This window comes from Numenius arquata, chromosome 16, assembly GCF_964106895.1.
Source record: "Numenius arquata chromosome 16, bNumArq3.hap1.1, whole genome shotgun sequence".
NCBI lineage: Eukaryota > Metazoa > Chordata > Aves > Charadriiformes > Scolopacidae > Numenius > Numenius arquata.
The window spans coordinates 14,045,634-14,063,131 of record NC_133591.1 but is presented as its reverse complement, the minus strand read 5'-3'; the positions used below and the strand labels follow the sequence as shown (position 1 = coordinate 14,063,131).

General features: G+C 43.3%; 1 protein-coding gene across 1 annotated transcript in view; it reads left to right on the top strand.

Annotated features, from left to right (window-relative positions):
- MED13L (mediator complex subunit 13L) overlaps nt 1-17,498 on the top strand; it is a 194,486-nt gene that overhangs the window by 4,896 nt on the left and 172,092 nt on the right. Inside the window, exon 2 of the mRNA XM_074159479.1 lies at nt 15,482-15,719. Within this exon, the coding sequence (XP_074015580.1) occupies nt 15,482-15,719 (238 nt within the window). The remainder of the gene's footprint in view (nt 1-15,481; nt 15,720-17,498) is intronic.

Sequence of the window (17,498 nt, the reverse complement as noted above, 5' to 3'; positions counted from 1 at the left end):
CTTTTATTATGTCCTGTCAGAGTATTTGACAGTTTAATGGGCGTGAGTTTGAAGAAAATAGACCCAGATTTGCAAAGAGCTTGGGACGGAGCGGTGTTGGGTTCACTTGCCCGGCTCCGGGGGTGGAATTCCTGAACCTGGGTTGGGTAACTCGCCTCGCGGGAAGGCTGGGGCGCAGGAGGGACACTTGCGGGTCAGGACAAAGTGTGCCGAGGAATCCGAAGCCAGCCACTAGAAATAATTGAGGTTATCATCTTGAAATCCTGATTATCTCCTGAATGTTCATCCTTCTCCCGTGGCTCTGTTCTGATTCCGGTGACGAGTCCTTTCCCGAGAGGGCTATTGTGAGCATTAACGTGGTTAAGAAAATACTCAAATATTAGGCTGATGTAGTTACCTCGGATTTTTTTTTTGATACATCTTAAGAATTGTAGTTTTCACTTCCTGTAATACTGTCTGAAAAGAAATATTTCTGAATTTTTCTACATAATCAGTGCAGTACTGACATCATAACCCCAGTTCTCAATACCCCCCACATTGACTTGATCTTGAATCTTTTTTCCCCCTTCTGCTTCTGAGAGCACTTCCTCATGTGAAAGAGAGTAAAGAAGGAACTCTTTAACCCTCTGTGTAGACCTTCTAGTATTGTCCTTCTTGACAATGCAATTTTTTTGAAAAAAAATCTAAAGAAACAGAAAATTTTGAGCTGCAGTGGAAAAAAGTTGTTGAGGTGCATGTGAGAGATGGTCACATCTGCTGAATGGGTTAACTTGATTAACTTTGGTCACTTGATGAAGAAGGAATTTTTATGGATTACGTTTTCATTTTTTTACTCTCTTTCATGGCTTGGTAAAAGTCTGTGCAGATGCACTGCTTTTTAAATACCTAAAAAGTACCAGTGTTACTGGAACGTTACACTTTGTAATAAGTTAACATCTAGGCTTGGCTGAAGCTTCCAGTTCACTGGAGGAGAATGCTCAACCTGCTGTCCCCGCTTTTCCCTGATCACCCTCCTCCCCACCCCTTCCAGCCTCCACTTGTACATCCTTGCTTGTGGGGGTGCGACTGAAGCATCCCTGTTCGGATTGAGGACGCTGCTCCTGTGTCCTGGGACTGGGACCTCGTTGCACCTTCCCGTCTTCTTGCGTTGTCTTCTCTTGTGGTTACATCTCAGAGTTACTGTGCGCTCACTTCCAAAGCCTTCAGCGCTGTTCCTTCTCTGCTTTTTGTTTTTCATCCAGCACTGACTGACTCCAGTGTACACCAGGATCATCAATTTATGAATTGGTATCTTTTGGGGTTTTTTTTTCTAGTTGTTCCTTTGTCTTATGGAAGGTTACCAGTTGATGTCCTACAAGCCCTTTTCCTGAGCTTGTTTGTGGGATCCTACAGCCAGCCTAGTAACACCGAATAGGTGGTTGGTCTTTTCTGACTGTTGTTAAGGCTGACAAGTATAGTTCTATGTTCTTTCAAGTCTGTGTGTATTCCGTTACTGCTCTGTGGATGAGCAGTACACCCTCGTGTAGAGTCTAGCACAGTGGGACTTGCAACTTGTTGGTGCCATAGTAACACAAATAATATGGAAAAAAAAGTACTGCTCTGCCTAGAAGCATGCTCGTTTCAGTATTATCTTGCCAGTTTTGAAAGCGCACAAGTGTTTTCAACAGCAGATCCCAAATCAAATCCAGAAGATTGGTTTCTATGGAGTATGTATTTACACGGGGGCATCCCTCTTCCTCAGAGCAAGCTTTGGTGCTGCTTTCATTTTAAGCTCTTAAGTACTGCTTTAAAAATAGATTATCTTTCCCTGAGTTCCCCGACGTCAACTGGAAGTTTCAAAGAGAAACCAGCTAATAAAAATATTCTGCTCTAACAGACCTCAAAATATTACTAAAACAGCGTGTTAGGTTCCCTCTGCTCACAGCTGGGCCGTGCGTACCGCGGGGATGACAGCCCCGTGATAGTAAGAGTGACAGCTCGCATCGCTTCCTGCTGTGGCTTCAGCTACTGGGGAGCCTTGCGTTAGTGTGATCGCTATACTGTAGAGTGGTAACGACGTCTCAACATAAACCGCTTTGATACCGTATAGTAAGTTTTAACTCCTCACATCGGGAGGGTTCTTAGCATTTTACATAGTAAGATGATGCCTATTTTCTAGTATCTCACAAATGTAAAAGGTTTAAGCCGTCTTCCCTTTGGCTTGTGCTGTGAATTTTGATTAATTTTGATAAATCCGGACTTTCGCATCCTACCTCTGTTAAAAAATGTTATTTCTCATGGAGTCATGTGTGGCTTAATTCACCTTCCTGAGCAGAACTGCGATAATGCATATGGAAATGTGACTCCAGCTTTTAGTGGCGTTCTCCCTCTTGTTTCTGCGAGACAGGAGATTTTATTGTGTGTTGCTGTTGTATAATGTGCCCCCAGGCAATATTTACATTTATGTGACTAACACAGATGAGCTCAAACACACACAAAGACCTCTTCCCTATGCGAAGGAATGTATTTAATCAGCTTACGAAAATGGAGAAAAACAGGCAGTTGTTTAAAATTAGTTTTTAGTGTAAGATACGGAATCACAGAATCATAGAATGGTTAGAGTTGGAAGGGACCTTAAAGATCATCGAGTTCCAACCCCCCTGCCCTGGGCAGGGACACCTCCACTAGAGCAGGTTGCTCAAAGCCCCATCCAGCCTGGCCTTGAACTCCTCCAGGGATGGGGCAGCCACAGCTTCCCTGTATTTCTGTATCACTTCTCATTGGGCATTTACCTCTCTGGTCTTTAGTTGGCCAATGTTGCAGTGTAGTGTACTGGTTTTGTTTATGAAAAGAAAATAATATTAATTACAGAGGGAAAGGTGAGGTTTTTTTTCCCCCCCTCTCATTCTTTTTCCACTCTTCTTCTGTGCCTCGATGACCCCTTAAAAGACTCATAAGCTCACATTCAAGCCTGGATCATGGAACTGACCTAGTGAAAAATTTTTCCCTCTTATTTTTCCGTCTCGCTCCCTTGCCAGCTCCGTGTACCCGTTATTCCTCTCTCTCCCCACCAAGTTTTGGCAGCAGCGTGGATTGAAGTGAGATCAAAGTGCCTGTGTAACCACGATCCATGTCTTGGAGAAGGAAACGTAAAGCTTGTTCACTAAAAATTTATTCAATTAATCTTTTAGTGTTAAAAGAGCTATGCTGTGGTCAGTGCCTTTTTGTTGCCTGCCCTTATAGCTCCATATTTGCTCAGAAAATATGGTATTTTGTGAGAACAGGGGATTGAAAACAAAATTCAGAGGAAAACTGTTCTGTACCTACTGAGCAGGCATTGGCAGCCTTTGTTTTTTGGTAACGAGGCATTCGTAGCTGACAGCTAGGAGACAGAAATTTTAAAGTGTGGTAGTTTGTTACAATATAAAACCATGGTTTGTTTTTTTTTTAATTTTTCTTTCTGGAGTCTCTGGTTCACTAGGAAGCTTTCAAATCTACTGTAGTCTATCTGCAGTCCCTTAGTGTCAGGTTTTTTTGAGTCTCACTTCATGAATGTCCACAACATTACTCAATTTCTGGCCGAGTTATAAAAATTCATTCCAGGAACATCTTGAAGTGACCATTTTGAGTATTTTTATAAAAAATAATTTCTTTGGCGATAGAATAGGTTAATTGGTTAAATTGCTTTATTCTGAATTTGCTGATCTCACTTTTAGCTGGGTGTTTCTGGCTATTTAATTTTGAGTGTATACTTTAATATAATTTGAGTTCTCTGTGAATTTCCATAATTCCCTTCTGGCAGGAGTTGCTGGATTCCTGTCTTTGCAGGAATGGCAGTAAGAAAGCTGGCGAGAGGAATCTACATGACCAGTCACGTAGTGGATTTATTTACTGCTTTCTATATTAAGGAAGATTCGCAGGAAAGAATTCCGCAGGTGGTGATTTTATTTTTTTGAAGGGCTAAGGGATTTTGGCAGAATGCCTGACGTTTTGAGCTGTATTTGATGTCACTGGTGAAGACGCCGTTGATGTTGAAGACCCAGGGCTGTGTGATTGTATTTCTGTGCCGTTCCTGCCTTCCAGCCCCGGCCCCGGGGCCCGTTTGGGCGTCGTTTGCTTTGCAGGTCAGTGATGGGCACACGCGTAAAACAGCTGTGTGAGCTCTTGCTATTCGCTAAGCAATTCTGCTTAGATGTGGTGTACAAAAATGTTCCAGTTCTGAGCTCTTAAATGCAGGGCTTTTATTTGTATAAGGGAAGAAAAGGAACTGCATTCTTTAACTCAGTGTGCCAAAGTTTACTCTGCTGGGGTTGTTACTTCCTCCAGCCTGCCCCCCCCCCCCTTTTTTTTTTTTTTTCTGCCCATATGTCAGATTACTTGGTTTGGGAAACATCTGATAGTCCATTGTATGACTCTGATGTGTGACATTTCCTTCCTCCTTCAGTTAAAAAAAAATTAAAGCTGGGGGAAGAGAGGATATTCCTTTGTTTACTTGCAGATTTGCTTTTGTCATCTTTTTCATGTGTTGGATTACTTTTCTGTAAGAGGGGATTTTTTTTTTATTTGGAAAATGGGCAGTTACTTGGTGTTGATTCTGCCTTTTTGAAGGGGATTTGCAAACCTCATCATTCACCTTGTCTTAGAGTGAGGGAGGGATTCTGTGGCTGGCTAGTTGCCTGTTTGTTTGCTTTCTTTTGTGTGCTATCCGAAGTCTGCGGTGGTAGTTTTCATTTTATTATCTGTTCAGAAGCTAAAATATAATTGATGCCCTTTTGTAAAGAAACTGGCTGAAGTGTTATGGAACTCAGAGGTACCTTTTAGCGTGCTCTGTAAAATAGTGTCTGTAAGCTGACCTGCAGGGTTCACTACCCAAACCTAGGGTTTGTTAAAATGAAAAGAATGTACTCAGTTCCTTCTGTCTTTTGTCTTGGAGATGGCGTGATGCTTCCAGGCATTGGATGCTTCCATTGCACTGGGATACGTTCAGGTCTGACATGGCTAAACTTCATTCTACTTCTTCCCCTCTTCCCTATAAAAACACCCCAAACAAATCAAAACCCACCATGTCTTGTTTTTAAATGCTTCTGTCTGTCCTGGCTTTATTGGGTAGGTCTGTCTCCGAGTACCTGGATAGGTGTTGCGTAGTAGCATCCTCTGAAACCTGGGATTCCCACCTATTCAGTACCTGGTTTGATGTTCAGATTGGCTTTTCCCTTGCCCTTTCTCATTCTGGGCAGTGAGACTCCAGCACAACAACTTCCCACTTCGTCTGTCTGTACTGGTGCAAGAGCCACTAAGTACCAGTGTGTGGAAGCGCGTGCCTGACCTGGGAAGATGTTGCTGCCATCTTTCAGTTTCCTTATATTTTTATGTCTCGAATATTTTTTTTGCCTCGAAAGCATCTTTTCGAGTAGTGGCTCAATCTCAGCTCTTTGGCTTTCAGCCTTGCTTATCGCATTATCCTTTTACATCTCTGTCTGAGGAACTTGGTTACAGCCTTTACCGTGGAAGAGAGCTGAAGAGCTGGGTTCCAGTTTGGAGCTGCGTACTGGGATGTGCTGAATTGGTTAAGGGACTGGAGATTTGCTAACCAAGGCCAGTCACTGAAGGTGACAGATGTTGATGTAACTCAAAGGTCTTCTCTCAAAATTCCTTCTCCTCTTCCTTTTTGTTGTTCTAGTTTTATAATGATTTTTTTTTTTAAGAGTTCCTGGAGTTGGTCCTGAATGACTGTTACCCTCAAAATAGCTCTCAGACCTGCCATCCTCGAGTCAGTGCCAAACGGCCATCAGTAAAACAGTCACTGTGCAAGGAAAGTACACTCCCCCCGTCGCCATTAGGAGTTACCTGGAGAAAGAGTAAGAGTAGGTCAAGGACATAGGAATACTTCCCTTGAATAATCTCCCAGGCTCTATGTATATTTGGCTGAGAGATTTCTTGAACCAGTTTAATATTAAATAGACAATTTTTCAACTAATCCCTAAGTTTTTATCCTGACACACAAGTCCAGCCATCTTGTTTTGGTTTGAACCTGGATTCTGCTCATTTAATTTGATACCTGGAAGACACAACCAGCTGCTGTTCTCTGGAGACCCTCATGGCTTCCCTCTTTTGGACCAAACAGTCTTAATCTCTGAATGCTTTTTTGTTGTTGTTGTATGGAATATATACTTTTTGACCATTCCCGCAATTCTTCTGTTTTCTCTGCTTTTTGATGTGGCGAAACAAGAACGCAGTCAGCGGTGAAGGTGCAGAGCTACACGTGAGTCTTGGTGACCTGACAGTTTCTGTGTCACCTTCTCTTTCTTTGGTAAGAATTTCTCACCTTAGGTTTTCTTTTGCCAACCTGTTTTTGCAGCGGACTCCCTCAGAAACAGATCCTGTTTCCCTTTCAGGATGTCAGTGTGCGCTCACTTTCCTTCCTTCTGCTCTGTTTTATTTTAGTCTTTTACTGTAGTATTTAACCTTGAAATTCTGTGATGGCTGGGATCCATATCAGCGATTTGGGCCCTTTTATCAGATTACTCTTTCTTTTATGTTTGTCACTCAAAACTTCTTTGTTGGTGGCTTCTGCGTCTGCCCCAACTGCTGAAATTTGAGGATTAATATTGGAGTCTATTTATATTTTATATTTTGCATCCTGGGAAGGATGGTACTTAGTTGCCACCTCGAATTCCTTTTGAGACTAGGTTGACTTTTTGTTTCTTTGAAACAAATCTATTAATCTTCCTGGGTGCCCCCTCTCCCACGTAGGCAGAATCACACTGGTACCTGGGGGAGAGAGGGAAAAATACTGCTTTTTAGGCATCGCAGCTCATGCTATTAGTTTGTGGCTTTTAATAATGGTATACGTGGACTCTACTGTTTTAGAAGTATCTTGATTTTTCTGGTCCTCGATACTACGATACAGTATCTCAGATGTCCCCAGGTACAGAAGGCCGTCGGGAAGATATCTGATAATAGGATTTTGGTTACAGCTAAATCCTTCACTGAGACTTGGCAAAGATAAAAGATGACATACAAGTGCCCTGCCGCTGCTGCTTGTCACAAGCAGCTCTGAAGCAGTAGCATTTGGATAATCTCTTCCAGGGGGTGCGGGGGGAAGAGATTTAGCCACCAGAAAATCCTGTTGGGCCCATGTGCCGCATGCAGCGGTGTGCTCCCGTCCTTGCTGGCTTTAAGAGCAAATTAACAACAACGAGGTAATTTTTTTAAATCCTTTGTTTTTTAACAGGTTGTTAGTGGCTGTCCTTTATCCTTTTTTTTTTTCCCAGCCACTTGACTGTGTCCTTATTCAGGGAAAGGATTAAAGCCACACGTCATTCTGCTGTCCATCAGGTGCATATTAACAAGAATGATGCTCAGCCTGGCTTTTTGAAGCACGGCACGGTTTTTCTGTTGGCCGTGTGAGGCCCATTGCAAAATGGGATATTTTTTTAAAAACGTGTTGTGTTTTTCAATTCTGGAATTCAAAGTATGGAAAAATTTGAAGAACTTAGTTTTGTTTGGGTGTTTGTGGTTTTTTTTCTTTTCCATTTTTGAATTCAAAGTATGGAAAAGTTTGAAGACCCTCATTCCTGCGGTTACTGCCATGCTTTCCTGCCAGTCGTCTTGCCTCACAAATGTCACTTTGCAGCTGAGCCGGGGCTCATTCCGTGCAGGATAAGCCCCTCTTCGTGGCCATGTGGTTCCTCCCCCCCTAAGGGCCAGAAGGGGTAAGCCCCGAGGGAAGGGAACGCAAACCATTCCTCCCCTTCTTAAAATGGATAAGATAAGGAGGGGAATGCTGACACGTAGTTTGGTAAATGCCCCGATTCGGGAGGCTCCGCAGGGTTGAGTTGGTTGGTTTGTGTTGGTTTTTTAAAGCAAGAGAGTTATAAACCCAGGAGTAAAAGGTAAGAGAGAGCGTCTGTGTTCAGGTGCTTGCTGCTGCTTCAGTCTCGCTGTACCGAAGTTGTGCTATCCAAATTGGAATCTTTCTCAGTGTAAAAATAATATATAGCTATGAAGAAAATATTTATTTATTTTTTTTTAGTTAAGCAGTCTCCTCTGTCTCTTGATGTGTTTTTCTTTTTTTTTTTTTTTTTCTTGCTTCTGTTCTTTCAATTCGCTTGACAGGGAATTACTGTCAAGTTACTAAATATTTTTATATTTAGTTAAATGTTACTAAATGTTTTTTAGTAACATGTTACTAAATATTTTATTTCAGTGGGAGTGGGGGACAAGAGTTCTGATCAGCCCGTGTTTGCCTCCCCCATAAGCACACGCCGTTACAGAGTATTTTTCAGTCCTCCTGTCTCCCTCCTTTTGTCCTTCCTCCCCAGTGAGGTGTATCCAGATGACATAATTTTTATCTGGTATTTAAATGGCTTGAGTAGAGTGTGAAATGATATTTTGTTGCGTTGTGAGGATGATATAGTGAAATGAAACACTGCAAGCAAAACAGATGGTGCTAATCTTGAATCTGTCCGCAAGATCTTATAGCATTTAATTAAAATGGTGGTGCGATTCCCATGACACCTTTAACTACAGTTTAAATTCTTGGACTATGAACGAAGGGCTTTCTTAGGCAGATTTTTACTCATGCGAGTAGTCCTTCGTATGAGTCTCTAGTGGCTTCAGAATAGCTACTTACTTGAATGAAGCTCTCTTAAGATGAGACGCTTAATAAAAATGGCATATATATATATGTGTGTGGCATTTATATTTTTTTTTATGTTCTGATTTGAAGCACAAATTGCAGGCTAAAGACACAAGGTACCCTGGACAGCTTAGCATCTCTCTCTTGGTTAGAAGGGCAGATGATGAAAGTGTTTTCGTTTTTATATTCCCTTTGGTTAACTGAAACTTGTTTGTAGAAGCCCCTAACTTAAGTGATGTGGTTTGATTTTTTTTTTTATTATTATTTTTTTTTTTTTACATTATTTGCTTCTTTTCTGAAGAGAATTAGAGAAACATCTTTGAAGCACTGTGCAGACCTGCATTTGTCTGAGTAGCACCTCTTGGATGGGCAGTTGGGAAGGAGTTTTACAGCTGGTTTTGTTTTGTTTCATGTGGGAGAACCGCAAAAGGTAAAATGACCTGAACCATACCGTGGTTAGGGCTACAAAGATGATGAGGGGCCTAGAACATCTCTCTGATGAGGAAAGGCTGAGGAACTTGGGTCGTTTTAGTCTGGAGAAGAGAAGACTGAGGGGGGATATGATCAACACCTATAAATACTTAAAGGGTGGGTGTCAGGAGGAAGGGACCAGTCTTTTTCCAGTGGTGCCCAGTGACAGGACAAGAGGGAATGGGCACAAAATTGAACATAGGAAGTTCAACTGAAACATGAGGAACTTCTTTCCTGTGAGGCTGGCAGAGCCCTGGAAGAGGCTGCCCAGGGAGGTGGTGGAGTCTCCTTCTCTGGAGACGTTCAAAACCCACCTGGACACGTTCCTGTGCGACCTGCTCTGGGTGGACCTGCTGTGGCAGGGGGTTGGACTGGATGATCTCCAGAGGTCCCTTCCAACCCCATATCATTCTGTGATTCTATGGTGGAAGGCTTTGAGAAAGTCAGGGTTGGAGCTGAGGGCCTGGGTGATGGACATCTAGTTCTTAAACCCTTCAAGCCTTTTCTGTAGATCTTTGCTTCTTTTTCAAGTATATCCTTCCTATTTTGGAAGTACTGGGGTACTGATTTTCTACACTTTGAAGCTTGAATCTGCATTAGCTTTTCTCACCTTTCTGTACTATAGGAAGCAGGAAAAACGTGTTTATTTTTAGCCATTTTTTTTTAATGTAAAGAAGTATAATAATATAGAAATAACTCTGCTTTACACTTGGTGTGGCCATATACAAGAATTTCTTAAATTTTTTGTGCTCTACTTTTTTCTGGTTCTGCGGTTGATCTTGTATAATCTCTCCAAAGGAGCGTTTTGTATTAAAATGGGTGGAATTACTCAAGTCTTAGGGAGAAGTTAATTTAGAATTGGTCTGTCCATTTCCCATATAACAGATATAGTCCAAAAAGCGTTTGATGGAGATGGGGGGGAGAAGGAGGAGGAGGTGGAAGATGTTTTCTGTTTGTGTTCCATCTGTGAGGACTGCAGAAGAGGAAAATAGTCACCGTGGCTACACGGTGCTAATTAAATCTTCAGCGTTGCTGGTAGCATGCCAGAGTCAGGTTGTGCAGTGTGAAACGTTACTGGGGAATTGTGATTTTTAGCAGCCTAAACTCTGCCAGTCTGAATGGAACGCTGTGAGATCAGCAGAAGACCCTTCCTGCCTGTCTAATGTTCTGATTTAAGCCTGAGGGGGCGGGGAAAGAGAATCAAGAGTTTCGATTTTCCCTCTCCTAGGAATTCCCAGGCCCGGATGCTGTGCTGGAGTTAAAATGGTCCAGCCCTCAGCTGTCGCAGATGGATGCGAAGGTGTCTGTATTTAGGGCAGCAGAATAATGGCTGTAAGAAAAAGGGCTAATTTGCATTCTCTCTCTTCTATTTGCTCACGTGTATAGGGGATGTGGGAGGTTTGAACGTTCTTAGTTCACTTTTTGAAGCCGTTTCACTCTGAGTGTAAGGGTTAAGGTAGTCCCCATGGAAGGAAACCTGTGGCTGTGCTCCTGTCCAAAGGACTATGTCTGACATTCCTTCTGTGGCCGTGTGTCTGAGTGAAAGCATTGCGGGGGCTGTGTTGTCATTAATGCCCATTTCTTGGGTATGTTTCGGGTGCGTTTGAGTGCCTACATGGAACTTTGAGTTAGAACGCACTCTCCTACCCTGATAGATACGTCAGGAACGGATCTTTTTGTGCCTTGGGGATTTTACTGTAAAAAGCTAAATGTCAATAAAGATTCGTGGATATTAGTGTTAGCCATAGAGATCTGATTTCTCTGGTTCCTTACAGGCTTGGCCCAGCGCAGTTAGAAGAGGTGACTTACAAACGCTGTGCTGTGTCCGATTGCAGTTAACTGCAGTTAGAAAAAAAAAAATAAAAAAAATAAAAGAGCCCCTCTTAGCTGGGAAGTTGAACCCTTCACAGCACAGTCCTCCAAAACACATGTTCCTGTATGAACCAAAGCAGAAAGTCTCTTGCTTAATGCATGATTTACTAACGGTGTGAGTTGATAGTAAATACTCCTAAGTTCCTTTTTTGCCAGGCTTTTTAGTGTTAAGAACATTAGAGCAACCACAGTAAGCCAAGGCTATGAGTGTAGGAAAAGATGCAAGGAACACAATAGATTACATCACCTGGCAGGACTTGTGCTTTGTTCTGCATTCATTTCTGACCAGTTGTGTGTAAAGCAGCGTGTTCCCAGTGCTGTCCCGGGGTTGGCAATCCGGGGTTCTGCCTCGGTGAGTACTTTCAAACCCACAGCCTTGCTAAAAGGAGCAGCTCTTCCCTCCCTGCCCTGCTTTGCTGCCCTCTGTCTTACTGCCACAGGCACCTCGGGGGCTGTTGAACGAATCGGGTATGAGGACTGATCCGAGTAAAGGAAAAAACCCACTTAATATAATACTTCTGATTTTCAGTCAGTTCACCTCAGCGCGACTCCGTCAAAGAGCAGCGGTGCCGCGGAGCGGAGGCGGTGGTGGAGTCGGGAGCAGATGAGGATGCGGGGAGGGCAGGCCAGTCCTGCGTTGCTTTGGGCACCGGTGCTTGCTTGTGTTGGTTGAAGGTGTGAGTGCAGCTCCGTGTTTTGGTTTATCCCATTGGAGCCATCGCTGGAAAGGGAGAGCCCGCCCCAGTGTCCAGTGGTGCTCTGGCTCCTGCTCCTCAGGTCACTCTCGGGGGGACGTGGCTGCAGGGTAAGCTCTCGGTGTCCCGCTCCGAGAGATGCTTTTCTTTCTTCTTGTTTCTCATCTTTAAATTGGTGAACTGATTCCGTTCACCCAGTGATTGCCTGATCGCCAGATCTCGTGTTGGACTGGGAGATGGAGATGCCTGGCTGGGGGTGAGGAGAAGGCTGCCCTGTTGGTAGCAACCTCACAGTGCTCACTGCTGAGTCAGCATAAATGGAACCACATTTGGTTCTTCAGTGCAGTCACCAGAACCACTGGCCGTTGGCTGTCTTGTCCGTAAAAATACCCGCTACAGACTGAGGACTCTTAAAACTAGTGATACTTATTTGTTTGTTTAAAATAATTTAAAAAACCTCCATGTGGATGCAGATATTCTCCCTATAGTGTGTTAGATACTTTACACGGAACTTCTGTAGAGGTGTAGAATATATCAGTGTTCCTGCTGCAATCTTACCTGGTGTACTGCTTCTGGATTCAGATCTACTCTGAATTCGGTTTTAATTAATGTGAGGACAAAATCTAGAAGTTCCAAGGGGTTAGTATTGATGCTTACCTGTTAAAAATTTAAACAGAAATAGGCATATCCAAATAAATACACTGAACGGCTTCTCTGCAACTTTGACCATGAAGTGTCGTGTGAGATCTCATTTTATGCTGCTGCTGAGTCCAAACTCCCCAGTACTTGGCTCTGCCTTTTCCTGGGAGTCGCTTTCTGTGTGGGTGGTCACTGGTGACCCTGGTTAACTCTAGTAGTTAGTCGTTCCTCACAGGCTGTATGATTAGACACTCCAGAAGTTTGTTAGTGCAGAATTAAATTGGATGCAGCTCTGCTGGTTTCTGTGTGCTTTTCCTGACTATTTCACCCGTACTGTGGATGGGATGTTACGGGTTGGTACCTCGGAGCTGCCAGAGAGCTCAGGAGCTTCTCTGCTGCTTCACACAGCTGGTCCCCGGTTATTGCCCTGTGGATCGAGTGGGGCTGCTGAGGAATCTTTGGTTTGGTTTTTTAGGCTTTTGGTTTTGTCATCCTTATGTTCCATGTTCTTTGTGACTTACCATATGTGCTTAGTTGATTATGGCATAAACTTTAACCTCTTTTTTTTTCCCTAGGTTGTCTGTGCTGGCACTAATCTTTGGTGGTTTGTGATTTGTAGTCATTATACTATTTCAGAGACTTTGTACCTTCCTTCTCCAAGCTATAGATTGAGATCCATGTAGAACAGATATAGATGTTTTGGAGGAGCGTGTGTAAATACTTTCTCTTGGAATGTTATAGAAGGTGTGAGATATTCCAGCGCTACACAGCACCCGACTGTAAACAAATAACTTTTGTCCTTCCCTTTTGCCTCTTCCTCTTGCTCTCCCATGCCCCAGTTTGTGCCAGGAACAGGACATCTATGCCGTGCATCTTGGCCAGTCTTGACTGTCTTTTCCAATTTGCTTTCCCATAGTTCCCTAATGTTTTGAATGGATGATCAGCATTTCTGTGTGAGCTCAAAAGCAGTAGTGCTGGCTATAGGAAGCCGTCAGCGGGGACAATCCTGTGCTGGCTGTGATTTCCCCACCGCTGGTATCCAGCTGACGTGCTACAGGATGGTAGCGTCGCTTCCACAGTGTGGAGCTGAAGATGACTCGTGGTTTAGTGGCATGCGGAAAATGAAAGGAATTACGCTGCTGTTCAGTGTTCTGTCGGATTTTTCCCCTTCCCGCTGGAGGTCAGCCACTGTATTCCTGGGTGCCTGGGGGGGCCTCTTCGGAGGAAAATTAAATAGGCGATCTGGGTAATCAGTGTTGGGGGAAATAGTCCTTGAGTCACAGGAGCTTTGGTGGTGGGCCAGAGCCGTGCTGTGCTAGACAATGTACAGGCAGCAAGGGGGGGAACTGGTTTACAGGATATATTTATAAATCAAAGAAACACAAGTGTGTTTTGCTTGTGTTGTTGGTATGATGAGCATCACCTTTAGCTCCTCAGCAGTTAACCAGCTAGCTCTTGAACAAGTAACAGCCTACTTCCAGTTACTGTGGTGACGGAAGGTAAATTTGAGAGTTTAAACTTCTAAATGAACTAAGGCTGTGGACTTGAAAAGGAAGATCCTTCTGTATGTGACAAGTAATACGGGTTTTGGAGGAGCGGTGTGGACCAGTAGGTTAAATGTCCTTGTGCAGATGATGAAAATGGGAGGGAGATGTGATTTGCAAGTCTCTTGTTTTCTTTAGGAGTAAAAATTCACCCTGTTTCTTGTGATGTATTTTTATGCGTATTGTCCAGAGACAGGAAAGGACTGTTTAGATAGAGTTTAATGTCCCTCTTGGTGAGAGTGTAGGGGGCAGGCATTCCCACAGCTGGTACTTCCACTGCTGTTTCTTTCCCTTTCTCCCCGGCAGTGGCTTTAGTCAGAGGTGTAGATGCTGCTGTTTGAGTTGTGCAGCCGCTTGCCGTGGCCCAGCCGGCTCTTCCCGTAGGAGCACTCCAGGGCTGAGCGCAGCCGCTATTTCCCAGCAGCGCAGTGAAGGTGCGAGCGCTGTAAATGAAGCAGAGGTAGTAACAGCAGGGAGAGTGTGGTAATGTGGCTTAGAAACTAGAATACGAGCCCGCTGCGAACACCGAGTATATACATAGCACTGTTTTTAATGATGGTGCTCCTACTAATTAGACTGAAAGTCACGGGAGCGTTCCCCTTGTGTCCTGGGCAGGCGCCTGGAGCCGGTGGAGGGTGAGGAGAAACAAGGATCCGCAATGGTCTTAGGGCAGAGCGGTCTGGGTTGGGGAGAGGAAGAGTGCGATGGGCAGGGTAATAGAAGCAGATAAAAAGGTAGCAATCTGGACATTTCGGAGGAGAAGGGAGGGAAACTGGATGTGACAGCTGTGAGTGTCTGCTATCGAAGTTGAAATGAGGGGGAAAAAAAAAATTAATAAAAAATTGCAACCGCCGCTCTGCTGCCCTGGTTCTAGCGGCCAGCTCTTGCCTGGTTTGAGTGCTTTGGCGACATCTTCCCTGGCAGTTGTTTGCTCGCAGGGCTGAGCAGTGGGACACCTGCCTGCCTTCAGGTTTTTCAAGCTGTGTAAAAGAAAATCTTTCCCGAAAGTCTGGGTAACCATTTTCCTGTTCTTTTTATTCTTCCTTGATGGTCAACAAGAGAATTTTCTGGTCGAGAGACTGTAAACGGCAACTTTCCTTACTCTCTTTTTGAGCAAAATAAATATTAAAAGCATTTGTGATAAACTTGTAACATCACAATATGAAACTCTGTTTCACTGTTTTCACTAAATCACTTGTTTTCTTAGGTCCTGTAGGACTTTCTGTTTGTGACTTTAAACTGGGCAGTTTTTGGGTTGACGCTGAACTCACTTGACCACCAAAGAGGATGTGGGGAATGGGTCTCACTCCCTCTCCCTGTTTGCTTTCCTTCTAATCTGTAGGATTACAGTAAGATAACAGTAAGGTTAGAAATGAATGAGTCGGGTTGCGGTGAAAAACTGAAATGCAGGGGTCAGCTGGGTTTATTCAGTGCTGTTTCTAAAATTGTTTTCCTTTTTCCTTGAGGTGCAAAAGAGGAAAATGTGGGAATAGCAGGATTTTTTGAACTTCATCTGCTTGGAGCTAAAGTCTAGGAATTAAATAATGAAAATGAAACAGACCAGTACTATGAATATAACTCAATTTTGAAGTAGAGTGATTTAATGGCTTTTTTCTTTTTTTCCTTTTTCCTTTCCCTAGGCTGAACTCACAGGCATCAAATGGCGTAGGTACAATTTTGAAGGTCATGGGGACTGTGGCCCTATCATTTCAGCCCCGGCACAGGATGATCCAATTCTGCTCAGCTTCATCCGCTGCTTGCAGGCCAATTTGCTTTGTGTGTGGCGCCGCGACGTCAAACCGGATTGTAAGGAGCTGTGGATATTCTGGTGGGGAGACGAACCAAATCTCGTAGACGTGATACATCGTGAACTGCACAGTAAGTTGTTCTCTCTCTTTGGTTCTTGACTTGTTTACATTTTTTTTCCAGTGAAAACGGGTCTCTGTCGTTAAAGCCTTTTAACTTGCTACCATATGTGATTTTTGTCACAAATTATGTCTTAAGACCTAAAGAAAAAAAAAAGCTTGTAAAATTGACTTTTCTGCTGCAAGCGATGTGCAGATAAAACGCAAAATAAAACTGAAAAAGAACTTAGGAGGCCTATATCCACCACAATTACTTAGATTTTTGCGAAATCTCTGATGCACAGTAAAATTAGGGGAAATTCTAGTTCAGAGGATAATAATAAAAATAAACTCTGACATAAGGTAATAGTTGATGGAACAAAACTCCTGTATCGAGTCAGGCAAACTCCGTGGCACCAGAGGTAAATCTGCAAGGTCAGAACGTGCCGCGTTGGTGGTTCCACGGGATTTGAGCGTAAACGGAGGCAAGTTGCAATAAGTGAATGCAATAAAGGGAGGGAAGGGAAAGACAGGACAAAGGTGACAATGATAAGTTCACGTGATTGTAAGTTTTGTGCGACTTGATTGTCCTCAGTGCCTCCACAATGTGTAGCCTTAAATTGTACAGCAAAACTAACTTCATCTGTTTGTGGTTCTTTTTGGCTATGACTGCCCGCTGTATATTAATGCCTTTTCCGTGATGTGTTGTTGCTTTGAGAAGACCTAGTTTGCCTGAAAACTTGAACTTTCAAAAGGTATTTTATTAGACTGCACGAATACTTGTGCCTTATTTCACCTCTCGTGTCTTGGATGGAAACAATGAAAGTTCACTAATCCTAGAATAATAATAGTAATTAAAAAAACCCCAAACCAAACCCAAGCTGATAATAAGAATCAGTTTCTTGGTTTTTGCACTAAATTTTCATCCTGGTGGCCTTTAGACCTTCCTGTTGCTTGGTGATAAAACCTGTATGCCAGATGAAATATAGGGAATATTGTGTTTGTCAAGTGTGCTTCAGTTGTCCTTTCTCTCCCTACGCATACCACACGCAGGTTTGGTCCTGGCTTACGCTGTGTTCACTTTCTTATTTGTTATCCTGTTGTAACCACCTATATTCAGACCATTACAGACTTCCTACTTTGATGAACAGCAGGTTGTTCCTTTGGTGACAGAGCCTGGGAAATCACAGATACGAAACCCCGTGTACCTTTAGGCGTCCTCCGTGCAGGTAGCTCTGTGATCATGTATAATTGAAGCGATGGCTCACGAGTGCTGCACCAAACCATTCCACTGACATCAATTTTTGATGAGGCACCTGTTTTGAATGAAGGCACGGGTAATATTTCTACTTACCCAGCAAAGCTTTAATAATATATGCTTTTCTCTTTGCGAAACATAGTTTATTTAATATTTCAAATGCAGTATATGGGGCTTAAGTGTCTTTTTTATTTGAGGGGAGTTGCAGGTGATAGCTTCTGGTTCTGCTGGAAACTGATGTAGCTTGTTTATACCTAACGTCTTGGTTACAACAATATAAGGCTACTTCCAGTGATAATGCTATGGGGAAGCATTTACGTGTAGGAATAGCTGAACCTGCTCGAGTATAGTATATAGAGTATGGCGAACAGAGAATACCATCACTTTGACGCATTTTTTTCCTGGTCCAAAATTTTATGGAGCATTCGGGCTGCAGCCTTCAGTACAATAATTTTGAAGTGGAATTAAATCTGAAAATTGTCTGCAAGAGCACTGTTTTTTATTAAATTGTCAGCAGCAGCAGTATCCCACTGATAAATGCAGTCTGAGTGCAGT